General features: G+C 25.0%; 3 protein-coding genes across 7 annotated transcripts in view; 1 reads left to right on the top strand and 2 right to left on the bottom strand.

The window, feature by feature from the left end:
* LOC127290520 (TOX high mobility group box family member 3-like) overlaps window positions 1-22,448 on the top strand; it is a 228,154-nt gene that overhangs the window by 24,574 nt on the left and 181,132 nt on the right. The gene's annotated exons all lie outside the window — the stretch shown is intronic.
* Window positions 1-22,448, bottom strand: part of LOC127290524 (odorant receptor Or2-like) — a 169,461-nt gene that overhangs the window by 74,808 nt on the left and 72,205 nt on the right. The window contains exon 3 of the mRNA XM_051319151.1: window positions 8,524-8,552. The gene's annotated coding sequence lies outside the window, so the exon portion shown is untranslated. The remainder of the gene's footprint in view (window positions 1-8,523; window positions 8,553-22,448) is intronic.
* On the bottom strand, window positions 1,419-5,544 carry LOC127290529 (uncharacterized). 3 transcript variants are annotated; one of them, XM_051319162.1, is made up of 5 exons: window positions 5,279-5,544; window positions 4,479-4,741; window positions 3,438-4,338; window positions 2,503-2,859; window positions 1,419-2,391 (listed from the first exon to the last, which is right to left on the bottom strand). In XM_051319162.1, the coding sequence occupies exons 1-3, from the start codon at window positions 5,334-5,336 to the stop codon at window positions 4,027-4,029; spliced, it is 633 nt and encodes a 210-aa protein (XP_051175119.1). In that variant the 5' UTR covers window positions 5,337-5,544; the 3' UTR covers window positions 1,419-2,391; window positions 2,503-2,859; window positions 3,438-4,026. The 3 variants fall into 3 exon arrangements, with proteins under 3 accessions (XP_051175119.1, XP_051175118.1, XP_051175117.1); XM_051319161.1 differs by lacking the exon at window positions 5,279-5,544 and adding an exon at window positions 4,912-5,062; XM_051319160.1 differs by lacking the exons at window positions 4,479-4,741; window positions 5,279-5,544 and having other exon boundaries at window positions 3,438-3,741.

The raw sequence follows: 22,448 nt of genomic DNA, 5'->3' as shown, positions 1-22,448 counted from the left end.
TAACTAGTATTATTTATAACTAGTATTGTTTATAATTACTATTGTTGATAACTAGTATTTTTATAACTAGTATTGTTTATAACTAGTATTCTTAATAACTAGTATTATTTATAATTACTATTGTTGATAACTAGTAATATTTATAACTAGTATTATTAATAACTAGTATTTTTAATACCTAGTATTGTTTATAACTAGTATTGTTTATAATTACTATTGTTGATAACTAGTATTTTTAATAACTAGTATTGTTTATAACTAGTATTCTTAATAACTAGTATTATTTATAATTACTATTGTTGATAACTAGTAATATTTATAACTAGTATTATTAATAACTAGTATTTTTAATACCTATTATTGTTTATAATCACTATTGTTAATAACTAGTATTTTTAATAATTACTACTATTAATAATTTTCATTACATATAAATACCATTGTTTAAAATTATTGTTTTTTATAACTATGATAGTTTATAATTACTATTGTTAATTCTTATAATTGTTTATAAAATATATACAATTGTTTATAATTATTATTGTTAATATTTACCATTGTTTAGAGCTATCAATAAAAACCAACCATTGTTAAAACTGAAATTTTTACAACTACGATTGTAATTACGATTGTTTATAACAATCTTTGTGTATAACTACCATTAATTAAAACTACAGTACTTGAATGGTAACAATTATGCAATTTTTTTTTATTAGTTTCTTTTTAAAATGGTAATTTTTTGTTTTAAATTAATTTTTCCCCTTCAACATATATCTCACTGAATTTAATAGGTATTTTACCATAATTTTCGGAAATAAAAAATTATTTTCTGAATTTTTGCATTTATAACGAGATTTATAATAATATAATAATAATAATTATTATTTCATTTTATGATTATGACGGTAATTTAGTAAAAGTTGTGTGTTGTCTTTGTCGCTTCATTAGTAATTGTACATAAATTGGAATTTAATGGGACGTGTGTTTGTCATGTCGTTATGTATTAAATATGGTTGTCAGACAATAAACCTCTTGATCAGGAAATAAATTCATTTAACATTGTCAAAACCGGACATAAATCATCAAGAGTTATTATAGAGAATTGAGAAAACAAGGAATATGAAAGAGGAAGAAAATAAATCTCAAGCTTAACAAACTTAAAGTGCTTATAAACTTAATGGTCTCTGTGTGTGTGTATATATATATATATACACACACAAACAAATGTCTTGTGATTTGTTTCTTGACTATACCTCACTTTTCTAATTACATAATAACCTTAATTGACTGTGTACTTTTAAAAAAAATTTTTTTTTTTTAAATTAATTTCTTTTAAAATTTATGGTAGTTACCAATAAATGATAATTTTTATTTGTTGGTACTTTTAGACATACTTGAAATGTATAAATTACCATTAATTTTTATAGTTTATTCTTTTATTTATTTAATTATAATAAAAAATTTTTTTAAAAATATTTTCCTTATTTTTTTTTTAATTACATCGTTTTTTTCTAATTAGTTTTATCTTTTACACTATTATATACATACATATATATATATAGTTGGATAATCGATATTTTCGATTGATCTCGCGTGACTCTGTGAGTTTGCGTGATTTTAGACAAAGTATATATAAAGTTAACTCGCACACGTTCACACATTGTTGAAAAGCTTGTGTGCAAAGTATTTGCCTTTGCTTGTTTCCTCACCAATTTACAAATGTGTAAATGTGTATATATAATCGTCGTTTTAAGTGCACACTCACACTAAAAAAAAAAAAAAAAAAAAGAGAGAAAGAGAGCTTGTTAACCCTTTCGGGGTGTTCGATGCTCGAATAGTTCTTATCTAACCAATTATCTCATTTATTTTTTCTTATTGTTACAAAACCCCGTCTTCCGTTTCGTGCAAAAAATAAAAAAAATTCTTATTTTTCATGTTTTAAATAATAATAAAATTTTCTCTTATTTTTTTTTTTTGGTGTCATTAATTAATTTTATTTATCTTTTTATTAATTAATTTTATTTACATTATTATTATTATTATTATTTTTATTATTGTTAATTTATTTTGTTTATATTCATTTAATTTTACGTTAGAAATCTAAATTTAAAATAAAATTAATTTTGTTATTTAAATGAATTTATGAAATACTAATTTTTTTCTATTTATAAATGGTCGATATTTTATATTTTAACCTCAAGAAATAATCCCTCCATTCATTCGATGATGATGAAATGATAATCTTGTTCCATTCCATATAAATGTGTCAATTGCCCAATCTTTTATTTCTGAATCTTCAAAAATAGTTTCAACAATTTTTAAAGAACCTTCTGTTACGAATCCAATATGAAAACTTGTAATTTTTATTGTCATCTGCTTACCATTCACGTTCTAAATTTAAAAAAATAAAAATAATAATAAATTAAAGGCTTTTTTTTTAAATTTTTTTGAAAAATTATTTTTTTTATAATTTCTTATTAATATAATATATATAATTATTACCATTGTTAAAGAAGTTGTATTTGATTTTTTTACATTAACAGGTGCATTTCCATTTTCTATTAATTTTGCTATTTCTAAAGTTTGATTTTCCTCTAATGTGAAATTATTTTTTATCATAGAATTCTCTTTTCGTTTAATTAAATAAGTTTGATTATTAAAATCGATTCCTCGAATATCATATCCCATAATATCGTAAGAATTTTTTTTTCCATTATTATACCATTCAAATGTTTTTATTATCCACTGCTCATTTCTTGATTCTAAATACAAACTTATTACAATATGAAAAGCACCTTCAGTTTTATTTCCAATCGAGAAGATTGTCATTTTTGTTGTTAGCCATCTACCACTGATATTCTACAATTTTTTTTTTTTTTTTTTTGAAAAATAAATTAAATTCCGTTCTGAGGGTGTCGATTATGTAATTTGATTTGATTCTGACATCAAATTCAAATTTATTTTAACGTCAAAGTCAAAAATTCGAGAAATTCATTTTTTGATTTTATTTTGACGTCAAAGTCAATTTTAATTTGAGACATTTATTTATTTATTTAATTTTGACGTCAAATTCAAATTTATTTCTTTAATTGAATGGTGAATTTCGAAAAGGGCTCAACTCTAAAAAGGCTAAGAGTCATTTTCACTATCAATTGTTATGCGAAAATGACACTTACGCTTTTTCGAGTTGAGCCCTTTTCGAAATTCACCATTCAATTGATTTTGACATTAAATCAAATCAAAAAATAAATTTGAATTTGACGTCAAAATTAAATGAACAAAAGAATGTCTCGAATTAAAATTGACTTTGACGTCAGAATCAAATCAAAATTACATAATCGACACTCTTAAAATTTTTTTTTTTCAATACAAATTTTTAAATTGAAAAAAGAAAAGTAAAATTTAAAAATTTCTTTAATTAACGAAAATATAATTACCAATGTAAAAGTAGTTGTGTTTGAATTTAAATTAGTTAGTGGATTTTCATTTTCTATTTGTTCTGCTGTTTTTAAAAATTCGTTTTGTTTTAATAACACCTCTTCTTCAGTGAACGTTTTTTGTTCTTGTAAATTCACATCAGCAATAAATAATGCAATAATAAAAAATATTTTCAAATTTTTCATGATAAAATTCATGATTTTTATAACAAATTAATTGTAAAATTAATTAGTTTTTGAGAGAAAAAATTTTTTCTCTTCACACAATAACGATCGATGGTTAACTAATTTCAAAATTTGAAAGTTTTATTTTAGAAATACTTTTCGACTTGGCAACAGTGGATTTTTTTTTTTTTTTTTTTTTTTTGTTAAAATGTAAATTTGACTATTCAGCATTTAGTGGGATGATGCTTTTCAAAATCAAAAAACAGTTTCTAAATTAAAAAACAATTTAATGATATTTATTTATTTTTTTTTAATTGCAATTGTTTTTATTTTGAAATAATTCATTACAGACAATGAATTTATATAGTTATTGTAATAATTTAAAAAAAAATTTTTTTTTTTCGAAAAATTACTTAATCCATAACTAATTAATAATTCGTCCATTGATAATTATTTTTCCACTATTTTCATTAGGAACATTTTGAACGTAAGAAGTTGAACCTCCATTATTAATAATTTCGTAGTTAGAATTATTATTAATGTAAGAAGTTGTTCTTCTATTGGTAAATTCATTAGATTTTTTTGCTCCATTGTTATTCCATGAATTTGTTGTTATCGACCAATTATTTATTACTGATCCTTCATAAACAGATTGGACAGAATAAGTTTCACCTTTTTTGTCATCGCCAAGTGAGAAGATTGTAGATTTTATTGTCATAGGTCTACCATAGGAAATCTAAAATTTTTTTTAATATATAAATAAAATTCAGTTCCAAATTAATTTTTTAAAAATAATTATTAAAAATTTAATTTTTTTTAAAATCAATTTTAATTAATAATAAATTAATAAATTTTTTATTAATTTAAAAAAATTACCGTAGTAAAAGAAGTTGTGTTTGATTTTACATTGACGGGTGCTTGTCCTTTTTCTATTAAAATTGCTGTATTTAAAATTTCATTTTGCTTTAGTTTCGCCTTTTCTTGTTCTTGCTCCATCAATGCACTCTGTTTTTCCCAATATTTATTCATTTTTTCTGCCTCTTCTTCCATCCGTCTACCTTCTTCTTCCATCCGTCTTCCTTTTTCTTCCATTTCTTTTTCAAAATTCTTAAAACTATCCTCAAAGTCTGACCAATAATCTAATATTGAACACACAAAAATTCAAAATTTGAAATAATATATTTAAACATATAAAAATTGTAATATAAATAAACTAAAAAAAAATTGTAATATAAAATACTTTTTCATATTAAAAAAAGTGATATAAAAAGATTATTTTAAAAAAATTGTTTTCTTTTTCTAACTTTACCTGATTTTACGCAGCGAATTAAAAAGAGGGCAAAAATTAAAAATAATTCAAAATTCTTCATAATGAATATATTTTTTGTTATCAAAACTTTGTTAAGAAATTAAAATTTCAGACGATAACAAGCGACTTATAAGTTAACAAATAAGAGCCGTCGATTAATGAATCAACTTATATATACTATATTTCTCATGTTTGCTATTACTCATAACATTTCTTTTTTTTTTTTTATTCCACGCCCATTTACATTTCAAATAATTCACAAAAATGTGAATCATAAATTAATTTTCATAATTTATTATCTTTGATATTTTGTAATTTTTCTTTCGCAATGTATTTACAAATTTTTAATAAATAAAACAAGTTTTACCTGATTTGACGCTGGCACAAAAAATAATAAGAACGAAAAATATTCCAAAATTTTTCATGATGAATATATATTTTTTTTTTTTGTTATATGACAGTAATTGAGAAAAAAAATTCAAATATTTGTTTTAAATATAATTAAATAGTTAATTATATTTATTTTATAGTTAATATTCGCAGTATTCAAAAATGAAATTTACACGAAAAAAATAAGTTTAAGGAAGCAATTTTTGTGTTTACACGAGAATGACCAACGTTGAACTAACTTAAATTTCAAGAATACTATCATTAAAATGACATTCATAAATTAAATTAACTCAAATATTTATGACTTCATTTATTTGAGAAATTATTTTAAAAAATAAATGTCATTGATTTTAAATTTGTATACAGACAGACAAACAAAAGTCTAATTTATTTTTAATCTTTCTATATTATAAAAAGATTACGCCGCCACCGCTGTTTCAGAAATTTTGACCTAGGAGGGGGGGGAGTCCCCCCTCCTAAATTTTGAGGGTATGTTCGTTTCAAGACTCTGAATATAGCCGCAAGTCCCCTCCCCTCCCCCGCCAAAAATGACCTAAATTTTGAGGTTATGTTCGTTTCAAGGCTCTGAATATAGCCACAAGTCCCCTCTCCCTCCTCTCATTTCCCCTCCTCCGCTAAAAATGACCTAAATTTTGAGGTTATGTTTGTTTTAAGACTCTGAATAAAGCAGTAAGTCCTTCCCCCTTCCCTCATCTCTCTCCGTATTTCCCGCCAAAAATGACATAAATTTTGAGGTTATATAAATTTCAAGACTTTCATAGCCGCAAGTGGAGGTGGAGTTCCCGCCAAAAATGACTTGAATTTAAAGGTTATGTACGTTTCAAGACTTTTTCAATAATTTATTGGTTTTTAGGCAATTTCATTGAAATTATTTTTAAAAATAATTTCTTAATGTCGATTTTAATTTATTTAATTATTTATTTATTATTAATTTAATTAATTTTTTAATTAAAATTCAATAATTAAAAATTAAAAATAATTAAAAATATTATATATATATATATATATATATATATATATATATATATATATATATATATATATATATATATATATATATATATATATATATATATATATGAATAAAAGCAAACAATGGGAATAGTATTTATAAAGATTTGAACGACGTGTCTCATTTTATCAATCAACTGTTTTTAAATTAGTCGCTTATTATTTAAAAAATTATTATCTTGAACATTTTTTATAACAAAGAAAGTAAGTTTTGAATTAGTTTAAATTTTTTCTTTTCCATGGTCAGCGTGAAATAAATAATAAATAATTTTTTAAAAAAATCTAAATTTTTATAAAAATCTTTTTATATCATTTTTTTTTATTAAAAAAAAAATTATCTTATCCCGTGTGGAAAAAGCCACGATCTTGCCCTCAAGAGTTCGGGGCCCCCGGCGGGGGCCCATGAGGGCTGATCCATATGGCGAATCCATGAGGGGCACCGTAGGGGCCCCGCATGGATCGCCCTCATGATCGATTAGCAAAATTTTCCAAGTCCAAAAATCAAATATTTTTTTATCACCAAAAAATTAATGTTTATAATGATTCACAACAATGAAAAACGCGTTTTTAATTAAAATATATTTTCACTTTTTTTGAAAATAACACTCACACTTATGGCGAATCCATGAGGGGCACCGTAGGGGCCCCGCATGGATCGCCCTCATGATCGATTAGCAAAATTTTCTAAGTCCAAAATTCAAATATTTTTTTATCACCAAAAAATTAATGTTTATAATGATTCAGAACCACGAAAAACGCGTTTTTAATAAAAATATATTTACACTTTTTTGAAAATAACACTCACACTTATGGCAAAATAGATGAGGGCCACCGTAGGGGCCCGCATGGATCGCCCTCATGATCGATTAGCAAAATTTTCTAAGTCCAAAAATCAAATATTTTTTTATCAACAAAAAATGAATGTTTCCAATGATTCAAAACAACGAAAAACGCGTTTTTAATAAAAATATATTTACACTTTTTTGAAAATTCGCCTGAGATGATTCATGATAATAATCATAAAGCATATAATTAATTATATTTTATAAATTGCATTTGATTGGAAAATATAATTTAATATCTTAACTTTAACTAAATGATGTTAAGCACTTTTCTTTGTTAGGTATTTTTCAAGTTTAAATAGCATCAAGAAGTTAGCATTCGTTTTGAAGTAGCGTGCGTAGCGTAGTTGGTAAAGCGTTAGACTCATAGTCCGTAGGTCGTAGGTTCGATTCCCCCCATGCGTTAGATTTATTTATTTCTCAGGTTTGCGTTTAATCATTAATTCTATGTATGAATTAATTGAAAAATGAAAATATCGGTTAATAGTATGCATAAATTACATATTTTTTAATTTTTTAATTAATTAATTTATTATTACTTTTAATTATATCCGACAGTTAATTAATTAGAACGTTAATTAATAAATTCAATTTGAGTAAGAATTTAATTTAAAATTGAATAATTATTAAATAAATATGTTATTTATTCATAACTTAAGCTTATTTATTATCAATTAACTTTTATTATTAATATTATTGATTAAAAAACATTATGGCAAACTTGAGGGCAAGATGAGGGCAAACGTGAGGGCCCATAAGGGCGCCCGTAGGGGCACCCTCATGGATCGCCCATGCGGGCGCCCTCATCGATGAGCATGTCGTTTCCATGAGGGGCCCCTATGGATCATCCATATGCGCCCCTCATGGCATGAGGGCGATCCATAAGGGCCCCCGCTGGGGGCCCACATCACTTTTCCACACGGGATAGTAACGTATTTTTTTTTTTAGTTGATTTATAATAATTTTTATACGTTTAAATATTATTTTAATATTTTTTCTATGTTCAATATTAGATTTTATTGGCCATCAGACTTTGAGGATAGGTTTGATAATATTTTGAAAAAGAGATGGAAAAACAAAGAAAGATGAATGGATTCCATCCATATAACTATTTAGTTATTAACTAAATTTTTCGAAAAAAATATTGTTTTTTTAATTATATTACAATAACTATATAAATCCATTGTCTGTAATGAATTATTTCAAAATAAAAATAATTGTAATAAATTTAAAAAAAAAAATCTAATCCAATCTAATAATTATTTTGTTCGAATAAATATTTATATTATATAAAGTAATCCTGTTAATATATTTTTTAGTATACGAATAATAATTTTCAAGTACTTACCGATCGCAGAAATATCAGAGTAATGAAGTCTGAAACAAAAAAAAAAAAATTTTTTTTTTAAATTCTATTGTGATAATATTATTTTTATTTAATTTCATATTTTTTATAATAACAAAAGCAAACATAAAAATAAAAACCAAAAAATAATAATAATTATATAGATATAATAGAAAATAAATTATATAAACTCCTTTTAATGAAAGAAAAAAAAAAAAATTTTTCATACCCGTCACAGTCAAGTGCCCCTCTCCCCTTTAATTAAGACGTATGTATAATAGAAAATTATCAGGTGTTAATTATATTATTAAATCAACATTAGAAATGAAAAAAAATATAGGTGCAAATGAACAAGTGTCCAATTAACAAAGTATAAACAATATAATAGTTGATACGTTATCATACAAACGAGTCAACATATATAATTTTTTTTACAGTTCTTTTTTTTCACTATTTATGAATTTATGCATTAACTACTATCACGAGTCGTTAATTTCTTGAGAGCAAGACTGTGGATGATGAGAGGACAAAAAAAAGGGTGGGGGAAAAAATAGAGGCAGTGTCAAAGGGGAAGAAAGAGGATGTTAAAAAGGAGTTTTACTACCTCCTTTTCTTGTTCCACTTTTATACTATATATATGTAAGAAACTTGGATTTTGTTCCCTGAATGTTTTCCTATATACACTGCGCTATACAAAAAAGTTTATATTTGCTGTCAAAAAGTTTTATTACAAATTACACAAAATGATTGCAAACATTCCTCTTCCATTTTTTTTTCTCTACAGATTTATTATAAATCATCAAATTATAATTCGCCCAATCAAAAATTTACTAATGGCGCAAACAAAAAATATAAAAATATATTTATTATAAAACCAAAGTTTTTATAATATATTTAAAAACAGTTCAGTAAAAATAAAAATGTTTATAAAATAATTATAATATATATAATTATACAATTAGCTATTTAATTATTTTATTATTCACTTAAATTATTTGCATCAAAATAAATTTTTGAAAAACTTTTTTAAGTTTTTTTACTTTTTTTTTTATAAATAAATAAATAAATAAATAAAATAAAAGTTGGTTTTTGATTTTTAACAAGTGTTGTCAAGAAAATTTTTATAAATTTTTATTTTAAAAATTATTAACTTTTTTTTAAAAAAATTTTATTTATTTTTAGTTTGATCGTTTAAAAATTTTTTTTGGTTTATTGCATATCTAAAAAACAATAAAAAAAACTTGCAAAATGTTTTGGAATTAGTCTCAGGAAACTTTTTGTTTAAATAATTTTACCCGCACAAAAAAAGCAAAATAAAATACCTTTTAATTTTCAAAAATAAAATCAAAGTGAAAAAATTTGTATAAACAAAATATTTAAACAAAAAGATTCATCAGGTTCACTCTAGAACTTTTTGTAAATTAGTATTAATCAAAAAGAAAAGCCAGTACTGGCTCAATATCGGCTCATTTATGGTTTGCCAGTACTGGAAAGGTGGTACTGCACCAGTACTGATATGATGAAAATACCAGTACTGGTTTAGTACAGACTGGCCCAGCATCGGCAGCCAATACTGAACCAGTACTGCGCCAAAATAGTTAACTCTGGTATAATACTGAAATTTTTGGTTGGGTCATTGCAGAAATTCAATAATAAAAATATAATATAGAATTTTTCTCTCCTTTACAAGAGAAGAAGTAAATACAATCCTTTCAAACAAAATTTTTTTTTACAATGAATTAAAAAAAAAAAAAAGAAAATTATATTCAAATATTAAAAAATGCAACATTAATTAAATTATAATTCACTTCGTGGGGGAGTTTAAAAATTTTTCACATATTTCAATTGCCATTCTTTTTATGCGGGGTAAAGAATAATACAACTTCTATTTTAATTAAGTTAATTAGCAAATTAGTTTAGTATTCATATATATGTATATATATATATATATATACATATTTAGTGCAGACACATTTATATTGGATTTTTTTAAAATAAAAATCTCATATAAAATAGAAATGTGAGAGTGAGAGAGAGAGACGTCAACTAGCTTTTTTTTCTGTGAAAGGTATATAATTGGGTTGAAAAGAAAGTTTCTGCTGTGAAATGCAATTGATTTGAAAAGCATAAAAAATGCAAACTTCCCTCGCGGAGTCAGACAAGTGCTGCTGAATTTGAAAAGATATTTCAAATTCAATGCACCCGCGGACTCATAATGACCGGCTTGTGACTGTGTTTGCTTATACAATATATATATATATATACATTTTTTTTTCTTCTTCCGATGAAATTAAAATGAACCCTTTTCATATTATTTTTTTTTATTTATTATTAAATCAAGTTGCGCTCATTTGAATTTTAAAAAATTCTTCCTTATTTTCAGAAACTTTATGAAGTAATTTTTTTAATATTATAAAATTAATTTTAACTGGAATAAAAAAAAATTAATAACCATACTTATTTTATAATATGTATTTTATAATTAAAATTTATAAATACTAATGATTTTTTTTTCTTTGAAAAAATAATAATAAAATGAGATTTAAAGAAAACGTCAATTATAACAAACGTATATATATATATATATATATACCCAGATAACACACGTACTAGTACGGTAGTAGTATAATACTAGTACGACGTACTAGACGTACTAGTACTGTACCAGCCATGTACCTTCGCACGGTACCAGGTACTGTACTAGTACGGCGTACCGGTATGCAATATCGGTAGAATACGAGTACTATACGAGTACGACGTACTGAAAACTTTTGTGACTTAGTATAACGTACTGTTATTGTACTGGTACAATACTAGTATGATGTACAATATAAAATATTATATACCCTCCCCTTTCTCTTCCCACAATAGTATTTTCATTATTTTCATTTATTATTCAAAAGAAAATCTGTGGGAGAACTGAAATAATAATAATTCATTTTTATTGAATCATTTTTTTTATTTACATCATATATGTAACTTGTATTCTCACTTATCTTAAAATATCTGGTGTTTTATATTATCAAATATTAATTGATTATTTCTTTACATTTAAACATTATTTCAAAAGAATTTTAAACTTGATGTTATAAATTGCTTTGAAAAACATATTATCACATCCTAACCTATAAATATGTTATATGTATAAGAAAAACTATAACGAAATAACACACAATTGAATTTAAAAATATATCAATATGATCAAGACCGAATTTATGAATTTTTCTCATTATAAATGTAAAAGATTTTCATGTTTTTCAATGAAATAACACCACGGCACCATGTCAAAGTAAAAGAATATAAATCTTATAAAGATCGATGATTTAATATAAATTTAATCTCGGATATTCAAGATAAGTACAGAAGCACAAGTTACAAACGTTAATACTCTTTTGCTGCATCATAAACCACTTTTTTCACCAACATTTATTGCACCGTTTTCAGTGACGCGTTCATATTTGACAATTGTCAAGAAAGTGAGGTTGGGTTGGCATTACCAGCAAAGACTCCCAGTACGACGTACCAGTATTATACTTGTATCGTACAAGTATGTTGTGCTTCTTATTTCAGAAGTACGACGTACTGGTATTGTACTAGTACTATACTTTTATCGAGTAATCATATTTTACAATTCTAACAGTACGACATACTTTTATTGTACTAGTACCGTACTGGTACGACATATATCATTATTTTGTACTTGTATAAAACTAGTATAATACTAGTACGCCGTACTCGTAAATAACGATTAGTACGCTTGGTTATCTGGGTATATATAAATGATATTAATCGATGAGCAGTGACAGTGATCGGACTTTAGCATTTAATCCATGATGTCCCCATATTGTCCCCTTGCTCACCAAAAATTGTTTCATGACACTTGTTGCACGATGACCATTTTTCCAATCGTTTTACTACATTGAGCTTTTCACACGTTATTTCTGTATGAATTTCATTCTAGTGATGGCTACAAACGAAATTCGAGTCCGAACAAATTCACCTTTTAGGGGATATTTTTGTTTCGTTTATTATAATTATAACTATATTTTTATAATTATTATTCCATTTTTATTATTTATTTACTTATTTAACTTATTTATTATTATTATTATTATTATTAATATTGTTATATTCTATTCAAGCCCCTATTACAGTTTCAGTGGTAAAATTATAATTTAGTCAGACTGCAAATTTTTGTTGAAAAAAAAATTATCAGTAATGTAAGTCAATTTTAGTCAGACGTTTAATACTTTTTATAATTTTATTATGTTTATTGTAAAACTAAATAAATAAATTTTTCAATTAAGTATACATTATAATTTTTGACTCAGTAGTAAAAGGCAATTTTAGTCAGACATTTTATTTTCACTTCTTCTGTAGTAAATTTTCACTTTAAAGGAGTTATTTAATTTTTTCTATAATTTTAATTTTATCATTCATCGAAAATATATTTATTTATTTAAACTAGACCAAATTATTAAAAATTCGAGTAAAATTAATAATTTTAATAATAGTAATAATAATATTCCTTAAATTTGTATCATTGGGGGAAAAATTTACGAGATTTAATTCAAACTCGATGGGAGTTTAATTTCTTTACTAGAATTGAAAGAGAATTTTGCATCCAGTCAATGACTACAATGCTGTGGAGTAAAAGAGCGAAAGCGAGAGAGAAAAAGAGAGAGAGAGAGAGAGAGAGAGAGAGAGAGAGAGAAGAGTGAAAATATCTGGATGATTGGGGATGTTTTAGCGGTGTACCACTCCGTCGAATGAATTCATCCTACCTCCCAATACTCCTAAAACTCGGCAACCACTATACACGAGAACAATTTTCACTGACAAAATCATGAGCCACTTGTTGATATCGTGATGATCGAAATTCGAAAGAAATTTCTCATTCATTTTTTTTATATATAATAAATACCACTCCCAAAAAAATGAAATCTTTTTTTTTTTAATTTATTTTACATTGTTTTATATTTTTAAAAAGGGGGAAAAAAATTATGAAAAATAATTTTTTTTATATAAAAAATCATTTTTTTTTAATATTAAAAAATATTATAAAAAGTTTGAATGAATGTTTTTCTTCATTTTAAATATGAAAATTAAAGTTGAAACCAATTAATAATTTAAATTTACAAGAGTATATATATATATATGGAACGTTTTAAAATGGAAAATATTTAATTATGAGAAGAGCTGCAGGAATAAATGAATAAAGTTGTAATGATATGAAATTTAATTAAGAAACTTTGAGTAATGCTATTTTAAATTGAAAGCTTTTCATATATATTTTAAATATAATGGAAAATTTATTAAATTATAAATAAATAAAAAAAGAAATGTAATTATATTAAACTAATTGAAATATCCAGTTTTTGTTTATTCACTAAAAAAAAATGCGTTTGTAAAATTCATTAAATTTCTCCTATTTTATTCAAAAAAATGTTTTTTCCATTATTATTAATTTGTAAAAAAAAAACAGAAAACAATTGTAGCCTCTAGACATAAATAACGAGATATATTCGAGAGTACATCGAAAAAAAAATATAATAACAATATCTAAAAATTGTAAAATATATTTCAATCTCCAAGGAAATAATTAAATTTTCAAAACATTTTTAATTACATATAGTATATATGAAAAAATGTACAATAAAAAAAGTTTATTATTACACTGCGGAATTTATATAATACGCGAATAGAATTTTCAGCTTATAATTCATTTATTGAAAATGCAATTTTAGTGAAAAAAAAAAAATAATAATAAAAACCCCGAGGTAATAAAATTAAGGTAGAATTTAATTCCCTTTTTTAAATATATATACTCATAATTCGCATTGTTTGATGAGAGAGGAAAAAAATTAAATTATTAAATGGCCTCTCCATATAATTAATACCTTTCAAATAATAATAATAATTAATAATAATAAATTCCTTATATTTATTAAAACATCAGAAAACTCAATATAATATATAATCTTGTATCTCTTGACTATATTTTTCATTAGTGAGGGTAAGATTTGAAAGCTCGTCTTTCCACTCGACTCCTCGCATGAAATGATTAATCATTCACTTTATTATCTTTTACTCGGTAATAATTTTCTGATATACATATATATATATATATATATATAGATATATAATACGTAAATAATAAAAGTTTGCATTTGCGATTGCCATCAAGCGGATATTAAATATGACGACTTTTCTCTCTCTTGAAAACTGGCAATTTTCATCGTCTACGGAAGTCATCTGAGTAAAATAAGGAGACGAGTAGCATATATATATATATATATATATATGTATAAGAAAACAGAGGAAAGAATAAGTCTCGAGGTGCAACGGACTGGATGCGAAAAGGGGTTTAAAACAGAGAGGTGAAGGAAGATGTCGACAGTTGGACGCCAGCTGGGAAGCAGAGGGCCCAACCGGTCGCTCCTTATAACATATATATATATATATATATATATATATATATATATATATATATATATATATATATATTTCTTATCTTTTTCCTTTAGAGAGGTCCAAGAGTCCACTGATGCATGTAACAATCTGCATTATTTACATTTTCATTCTCACCTTTACTTTATATATTAAAAAAATAATTTCACTTTCGGAATTTTAATTTCTCAAATAATAATTTGTTTTTTTTTTTTTTTATTAACAAGAAACTAAAACTGAAAATAGTAATAAATGATAATTGAAGAGAAATTTAAAAAATTGCAATTTAATTTAATTAAAATTAAAGAAACATACATTTTTAAATAGAATTTCATTTACTATACTAGTTTAGTTAAATTTACTTTACTGGTTCAGTATAATTTACTACTAATACAGCTCCATTTACGATACTAGCTCAGTTAAATTTACCACTAATTCAGCTAAATTTATTATACTATAATTCAATTTACCACAAGGTTAGGTAAATTTACAGTACTAGTTCTGTAAAATTTATTACTAGTTCAGTTAAATTTACTATACTAGTTCATTTGATTTTTCCACTAGGTTAGGTAAATTTACTGTACTAGTTCTGTAAAATTTATTACTAGTTCAGTTAAATTTACTATACTAGTTCAGTTGAATTTACCACTAGGTTAGCTAAATTTACTGTACTAGTTCTGTAAAATTTATTACTAGTTTAGGTAAATTTACCACTAATTCAGCTAAATTTACTATACTAGTTCAGTTAAATTTACTATACTAGTTCAGTTAAGTTTACTATACTAGTTCAGTTAAATTTACCACTAATTCAGCTAAATTTATTATACTAATTCAATAACATTTATTACAATCTCAGTTGAATTTACCACTAGGTTAGCTAAATTTACTGTACTAGTTCGGTAAAATTTATTACTAGTTCAGTTAAATTTACTATACTAGATCAGTTGAATTTACCACTAGGTTAGCTAAATTTACTGTACTAGTTCAGTTAAATTTACTATACTAGTTCAGTTGAATTTACCACTAGGTTAGCTAAATTTACTGTACTAGTTCAGTTAAATTTACTATACTAGTTCAGTTGAATTTACCACTAGGTTAGCTAAATTTACTGTACTAGTTCTGTAAAATTTATTACTAGTTCAGTTAAATTTACTATACTAGTTCAGTTAAGTTTACTATACTAGTTCAGTTAAATTTACCACTAATTCAGCTAAATTTATTATACTAATTCAATAACATTTATTACAATCTCAGTTGAATTTACCACTAGGTTAGCTAAATTTACTGTACTAGTTCGGTAAAATTTATTACTAGTTCAGTTAAATTTACTATACTAGATCAGTTGAATTTACCACTAGGTTAGCTAAATTTACTGTACTAGTTCAGTTAAATTTACTATACTAGTTCAGTTGAATTTACCACTAGGTTAGCTAAATTTACTGTACTAGTTCTGTAAAATTTATTACTAGTTCAGTTAAATTTACTATACTAGTTCAGTTGAATTTACCACTAGGTTAGGTAAATTTACTGTACTAGTTTTGTAAAATTTATTACTAGTTCAGTTAAATTTACTATACTAGTTCAGTTGAATTTACCACTAGGTTAGCTAAATTTACTGTACTAGTTCTGTAAAATTTATTACTAGTTTAGGTAAATTTACCACTAATTCAGCTAAATTTACTATACTAGTTCAGTTAAATTTACTATACTAGTTCAGTTAAGTTTACTATACTAGTTCAGTTAAATTTACCACTAATTCAGCTAAATTTATTATACTAATTCAATAACATTTATTACAATCTCAGTTGAATTTACCACTAGGTTAGCTAAATTTACTGTACTAGTTCGGTAAAATTTATTACTAGTTCAGTTAAATTTACTATACTAGATCAGTTGAATTTACCACTAGGTTAGCTAAATTTACTGTACTAGTTCAGTTAAATTTACTATACTAGTTCAGTTGAATTTACCACTAGGTTAGCTAAATTTACTGTACTAGTTCTGTAAAATTTATTACTAGTTCAGTTAAATTTACCATTAATTCAGCTAAATTCACTATACTAATTCAGTTGAATTTACTAATCTAGTTCAGTTAAATTTACTATACTAGTTCAGTTAAGTTTACTATACTAGTTCCGTTAAATTTACCACTAATTCAGCTAAATTTACTATACTAGTTCAGTTAAATTTACCACTAATTCAGCTAAATTTACTATACTAATTCAGTTAAATTTACTAATCAAGTTCAGTTAAATTCATTACCAGCTCAGTTAAATTTAACACTAGGTTAGCTAAATTTACTGTACAAAGGAAAAAATTTACACTAATTGAAATTACAGTAATTGATATTTAATTAAATTTTATTGTACTAGTAGTACTAGTAGTTAAGTATCAATTACTGTAATTTAAATTAGTGTAAATTTTTTGCTAATTTAAATGATGAAATTTTGTACTAATTCGAATTTTGAGGGCATGTTAAAAAGGAATGAGGTAATTCAAGGAAAGTATTTCTTCTTTTTTTTATATAGTAACACTTATAGCAGGTATAGTGGCTGGTCAACACCCACTTGTTGGAGTATTACACGCGTCATCAGGCATTAAGGTCACATTAGGTACCATACATGTATATATATATAGTGTGCATAAAGACACCTCAACTAAATGCACGAATGCACCAAAGGAACACGTGGATGAAGCCCATTTACATAGTGTATAAGCACAATGCACCTGTCGGGCTGAAAAAGTATTCTAACTTCTTCTTCATATATATATATATATATATATATATCACTTACAGAAGGTCATCTCATCTTACTCATTTTTTTTTAAATATTATTTTTTGACTATTAAGAAAATATATTTCCAGTTTGATAATTTAAAATTTAGAAGTATCGACAGCTTTAATATATCTTCAATCAGTGATAATTTTCCATCAGCGTTAGCTTCGGTTTTTTTTTAATTCGAGTTTTAAATAAATATAATCTTCTATAATGAAAAAATATCTAAACGTCTCTGGAAAATATTTTATTGATTCGCCAACGTTTTATTAAAATGCCAGAGAATTTTTTTTTCTCTCTCTCTCTCTCTCTTTCTAAAATGCACCGTGTGTCTGAATCTACTTTTCCTCCGTGAATAATAATTTCAATGGAAGATTATTCAAGCTCAAAAGAGAATATTAATCCGATGATGAAGAAAAAAAAGACAATATAAACTTGCAAAATAATTCGGATTAATTAAAGAACTTTCTCATTATATTATTATTATTATTATTATTATTATTATTATTATTATTATTATTATTATTATTTGCTGTGTCAATTTATAGTGTAAGGAAAATTATTTTACGTAATATTTTTTTTTCAAAGGAAATTCTATATAACAAAGAGCCAATTTTCTTTTGTTTCGTGAAATGCAAAATCCAAATATAATTTCACTATATTTGTATTCTTTTTTTTCTGTTTTTAATTTCTGATCATTTACTCGACTATAAAGTTTTTATTTACAAGAGTGGCTCTTAAAAAAATCACATCTCCCTTTGGTCCATTTACCCTTTGAAACGCGCTTTCTCTCTTTCTCTCTCTCTCTCTCTCTCTCTCTCTCCATCATCTTCGTTCACTTGGTTCTCCTGCTTCGAGACTAAATCAATTGATTCGGCAGTGTTGAACGTGTACTGAATCAAGTGAAATGAAAGCAGGAAAATATGATTTTCAAAGCACTCATCCCTTTATAATATATATATATGTCCAATTCTCCAACAACTTTTGATTTATTTTATATTTCTCGTATATACATATATTTTCTTTCTTTATCATTGTTTACACCGTAAATTTTAATTTTTAGTTAATAAAAAAAAAATTTATTATCAACAATTTCGAAAAATTTATTGAAAACTAATAATCAAGAAAAATAACATAAAATAACACGAAAAAAATTTTTTTATCTAGATCAGCGATATGTTTCATTAAAATAGCGAAAGTTTTCGCTATTCTAGAGAAACTTATAGCTATTTCAGAGAAACTTATCGCTGTTCCAGGTGAAGATTTTTTTTTTGCATGAAGTATATTTGTAGGAAAAAAATCTTCACCTGAAACAGTAATAAGTTTCACTGGAACAGCGATATATATCATTAAAACATTGAAATTTTTCGCTATTCTAGAAAAACATATAGCTGTTTCAGATAAAGATTTTTTTCTGTGTAATAAATTTTACATTACATATAAAAAAAACTAATAATAAAGAAAAAGGTAATGAAATATAAATAATTATTATATTTATAATAACTTTTATATATATTTATATAGAGATTGAAAATGATTTCTTCTTTTTTTTTTTTTTTTTGTTGAGACCAACAGAATTAAATTACAAATTTTTTTTTTTCTTCTTCTTCTTTCAGAGTATAAAAGTTTTCAATTTGATATATTATTTCACGTTGAATGCAAGCCTCTATTATTATTTTCCCTATTATTATTCCGTTCCGCACGGGGCGTCGACCCGACAGAGCAAAGTTTCCACCCCATTGTTATAACGTGGGCGAATTATGAAAACACAATAACATTTTGTTTCTACCTCAGAATATATCCATGGAAGTTAAATTGATTCTATCTCATTAATGATAATCCGCAATAAAATAACGAAACTTTCCTTAAACTTCCATATATTATATTACATAAATGATTACAATTTTTTTTTTCATTCTTTTTTTTCAGTCAATATATAGAAGTATTGATTTTTCTCTATTCTCTCTCTATTTAAATTATTCTATTATTAATTATTTTATTTATATTATAGCTTTGTGAATTTTCGCATCAATTTTGCAAAAAAAAAAAAAAAAAAAAATTTTACTTATTCAACATTCATTCAGTGCGGTAATAGAAAGGTTTTATATATTTCGAAATGGTTTTAAATATTTTATCAAAACTAATTGGAAAAAAAAGAGAGGGAAATATTAATATAATATATAGTATAGTGTATATAATATTGAAATTCCATTTACAAAGTGAAATATTTTAAGGTAAAAGAGGTAAATATTGCAAAGCACGTGAATAGTCCTTTGTAATTTTTTTTTTTTTTTTTTTTATGATTGAACCAGTTCCATTGATTCGCAAATGGAAAAATTCAATGCTCTTCTCTATTCAAAGGAAAAAAAAAATTCATAATGGATCCAAATGAAAAATCATTGATTTGAAAAAAATATCAATATTGTTACATTTTTCATATATACAATATCAGATATAACTGAAAATTTATTTTTTTTTATATGAAGAGTTTTTATAATTAAAATAATTACATTAATTCAATATATTAGGATTTAAAAAAAAAAATTAATAAAAATACGTTCATCAATATAGAAAAGGAAAGAAAATTAAAATGAACTAGTAAAAACAAGTTAAATTAAAGTTTAATTAAAAATTAATTTTTTTTCCCCCCATTCCCCTAAGTTGAAAGTCAGTAAAACACCAATGAAGAAACGAGTAGTTATAAAGTTAGTTTAAATCTAAAAGAGTTCTTTCTCGTGATTATATGAGAAATAAAAGGGGAAAAATTTATGACTCCTTTTATTATAAATTTCTTTTACAAAAAAAAAAATAAATAAAGAGAATAAGAAACATTTTACATCTAAGCATTTTACAAAAGTTTTTATTTTTTAAATAATATATGTTTAAAATGGCTTATTAGACAAGATTTGTAATTAAAGGGAATCTTCATCATTAATCTAGTGAGGTAGAGCCATAAATCTGGTTATGAAGTGGGAATAATTGTGAATTGTGTTACAAACGAATCATAGTTATGTTGCAACAAAGAAATTATGATTGCATATTTTGTCGAAGGGAAATATACACACAGACTCAAACTTTGCTATATTATGTTGCCAAGTTTCCTTTGATTAAAGTCTTGATCCGGTTTGCCTTGCAGAGAGATATCATCTTAATGCGATTTAATTTCAAGGACGAGTCCATTCTGACCTTTCTTCTTCTCCTGCAGCTTCGGCCAAAGAGAGAGAGAGAGAGAGAGAGAGAGAGACAGTTCAAAGGTGAATGGCCAACTTTTCTCGTTCACGACTTTGATGACTATAATTTTCAAGCCCAAGAAATTACACATCATCCCCGAGATATAATTACATGAAAACAATCTCTTGTCAATTATTTTCAAATCTTGTGGAATTTTTTTTTTTTATCATCGTGGAAAAATATACAAGTTTCACAATTTCCCCCTTTTTTGAATATCAATCATTTATTTGCTAATGTTTTTTCTTTTAATAATTTCTAATATTTAAATTAATGATAAAAATACAAAATGGCAAACATTTTTCATTAAATTTTTCAATCATAAATTTTATATGGCAAATTTTCTTTTTGCGGCGTGACTATAGTTATTTGGCTAAAATCACGTCCTTTTTGTGGCGTAAAAATAGACAATCGGCTAAAATCACGTCCTTTTTTCGGCGTGAAAATAGATAATCGGCTAAAGTCACGTCCGTTTTTCGGCGTGGAAATAGACAATAGGCTAAAATCACGTCCGTTTTTTGGCGTGGAAATAGACAATAGACTAAAATCACGTCCTTTTTGCGGCATTAAAATAGACAATCGGCTAAAGTCACGTCCTTTTTTCGGCGTGAAAATAGACGATCGGCTAAAGTCACGTCCCTGTTGCGGAGTGAAGACAGACAGCCAGCTAAAGTCACGTCCTTTTTGCGGCGTGAAAATAGATAATCGACTAAATTCACGTCCTTTTTGCGGCGTGAAAATAGACAAACAGAAAAAATCAGGCCCTTTTGCGGAGTTAAGATAGACAGCCAGCTAAAGTCACGTCCTTTTTGCGGCGTGAAAATAGACAATAGGCTAAAATCACGTCCTTTTTGCGGTGTGAAAATAGACAATCAACTAAAGTCACGTCCTTTTTTACGGCGTGAAAATGTCATTAAAAATAATGCCAACTCTAGTCGCAGACCAATTTTACTTTTTAAATTAACTCTCCAATTTCATTAAACCTGAAAGTGACAGGATTTAATTAAATTAAATCAAATTTAATACAAACTAAATGTATAAATAATTTGAATGAAATTGACGCGATTAAAAAAAAAACATTAATAAATTTAATGTTTTATTAAAAATATAATAATTTTTTTTTTGTCTTTTTTTTCGGTCAATAAATCGTTTATAATAACTTTATATAATAATAATAAAAAAAAAAACTCTCCCCCAGTTAAAATGGAAATAATTTTTCTTTATTCTCGCGAACTTTAAAACCATTTATTTTTCTTAATCCCTGTTATATTTCTTTTCCATTTGACCAAGCTTGAAAGTACCCATACTATGCAGTATAGCAGCAGTGTAGCAGTTGATAAATATTTATATACCCTTTTCTCGTTCTTGGTAATTTACTGTATAAACAGAACCGACTAAAAAAAAAGTTGAATAAAATTGAGAGCATTCTTTGAATTCATCAATTCAAAATTGCTAGTTACGTTCGTGGAAAAT

The sequence above is a fragment of the Leptopilina boulardi genome, unplaced genomic scaffold (assembly GCF_019393585.1).
Source record: "Leptopilina boulardi isolate dan_hultmark-lab unplaced genomic scaffold, ZJU_Lbou_2.1 LbouV2_70, whole genome shotgun sequence".
Lineage (NCBI taxonomy): Eukaryota > Metazoa > Arthropoda > Insecta > Hymenoptera > Figitidae > Leptopilina > Leptopilina boulardi.
This window is presented reverse-complemented; position numbering and strand designations above follow the sequence as displayed.

Bases quoted from the DNA above. Each gene is read 5' to 3' on its own strand.
- LOC127290529 (XM_051319160.1), bottom strand. From the start codon at position 3,635: ATGAATTTTATCATGAAAAATTTGAAAATATTTTTTATTATTGCATTA. The intron at 2,860-3,437 runs GTAATTATATTT...AAAAAATTGTAG, and splicing joins ACACAACTACTTTTACATTG to AATATCAGTGGTAGATGGCT. The intron at 2,392-2,502 runs GTAATAATTATA...TTTTAAATTTAG, and splicing joins ATACAACTTCTTTAACAATG to AACGTGAATGGTAAGCAGAT.